Raw genomic sequence first — 1,182 nt, forward strand, 5'->3', positions numbered from 1 at the left:
ATTGTCACCATTTTTGTCCTAGTCTACTGAATGACTACCTACCCTTTATCAACAGAAACTAAAAATATAGAGAAAATGTATTGTCAATATAAATCCATATATAAAGTGACAAGTATCCAGGCAAAGAATACCATAAAAATCTCTCTTTTTATCACACACTCATTCTTCATCTCCTGCCCTCATTTTCCCATTTCACAAGCATACCTCAATTACCCATATGCCCACAGAAATACACTGGCCCAGAGACCCATCCATCTATCAACCTGGAGTATCCATGGGCACGCAGATCAGGGACTTGTTCTTGTGTGGGGCTCCCTGTGAGGTGTTGGCCAGAAGGCACATCCAGTCAGCCTGAAAAGCATTTGTTATCCACATCTTTTGGCCATTGACGACGAAGTCGTCCCCTTCTCGCCTGGCCGTTGTCTTCAAGCTGGCTACATCCGATCCACCGAAGGGTTCACTTACTCCAAGACACGAGACCAAGTCTCCTGATATGCTTGGAGCTAGGAACTGCTCTTTGACATAGTCACTTCCAAACCTGTGGGTCAAGGATGTCTCCTGGTCTTTTGCTTTTGTAAACAGTGCTGTATCAATTTTAAATGCAAATTAGTTTTTCAGTAAAACTGGCAAATCTTTGTTCTTTCCCTCTCTGTTACCAATTCTCTTTTCTTTACATAAAATCTTACTTTATACTTCTAAAGAAGAGACCTATTACTAATTTCTAAAAATATGAATTTCCTTTAATCTCAACTGCTTCATTTAAAGGTTTATATTACAATGGTGAACTGTATCTTTGTTTTATATCATTACTGAAAGACAACTTCAAACCACCAACATTCTTCTCAAAAGCAAATTTTTTCCTTTTACTTATTACAGCATTAACTTTTACAGTAAATAACAAATATAAAACAACATATAAATAATATGCATAGCTTCATTAATGGCAAGCATTAACAAAATTTTAGATATTCAATAGGTCATTCAAAAACATTTTCTGTTTTTATTTCAAAGGACATGAATAATAATTTGATTATCAAAGTAATTTTTTCAATTCTTATTAGGGAATTACTAATCAACCTTTCCATAACTAATACTTTCTACAAGAATATCTAACTTATACAGAAATACAAATATATACCAGATAATAACTTGACATATTTATCTTTAAAACAACACAACCAA

The 1,182-nt window shown here is 34.3% G+C and overlaps 1 protein-coding gene across 1 annotated transcript in view; it reads right to left on the reverse strand.

The window, feature by feature from the left end:
* Positions 1-1,182, reverse strand: part of LOC119582355 (probable acyl-CoA dehydrogenase 6) — a 5,726-nt gene that overhangs the window by 3,476 nt on the left and 1,068 nt on the right. The window contains exon 4 of the mRNA XM_037930571.1: positions 264-541. Within this exon, the coding sequence (XP_037786499.1) occupies positions 264-541 (278 nt within the window). The remainder of the gene's footprint in view (positions 1-263; positions 542-1,182) is intronic.

This window comes from Penaeus monodon, chromosome 15 (assembly GCF_015228065.2).
Source record: "Penaeus monodon isolate SGIC_2016 chromosome 15, NSTDA_Pmon_1, whole genome shotgun sequence".
Lineage (NCBI taxonomy): Eukaryota > Metazoa > Arthropoda > Malacostraca > Decapoda > Penaeidae > Penaeus > Penaeus monodon.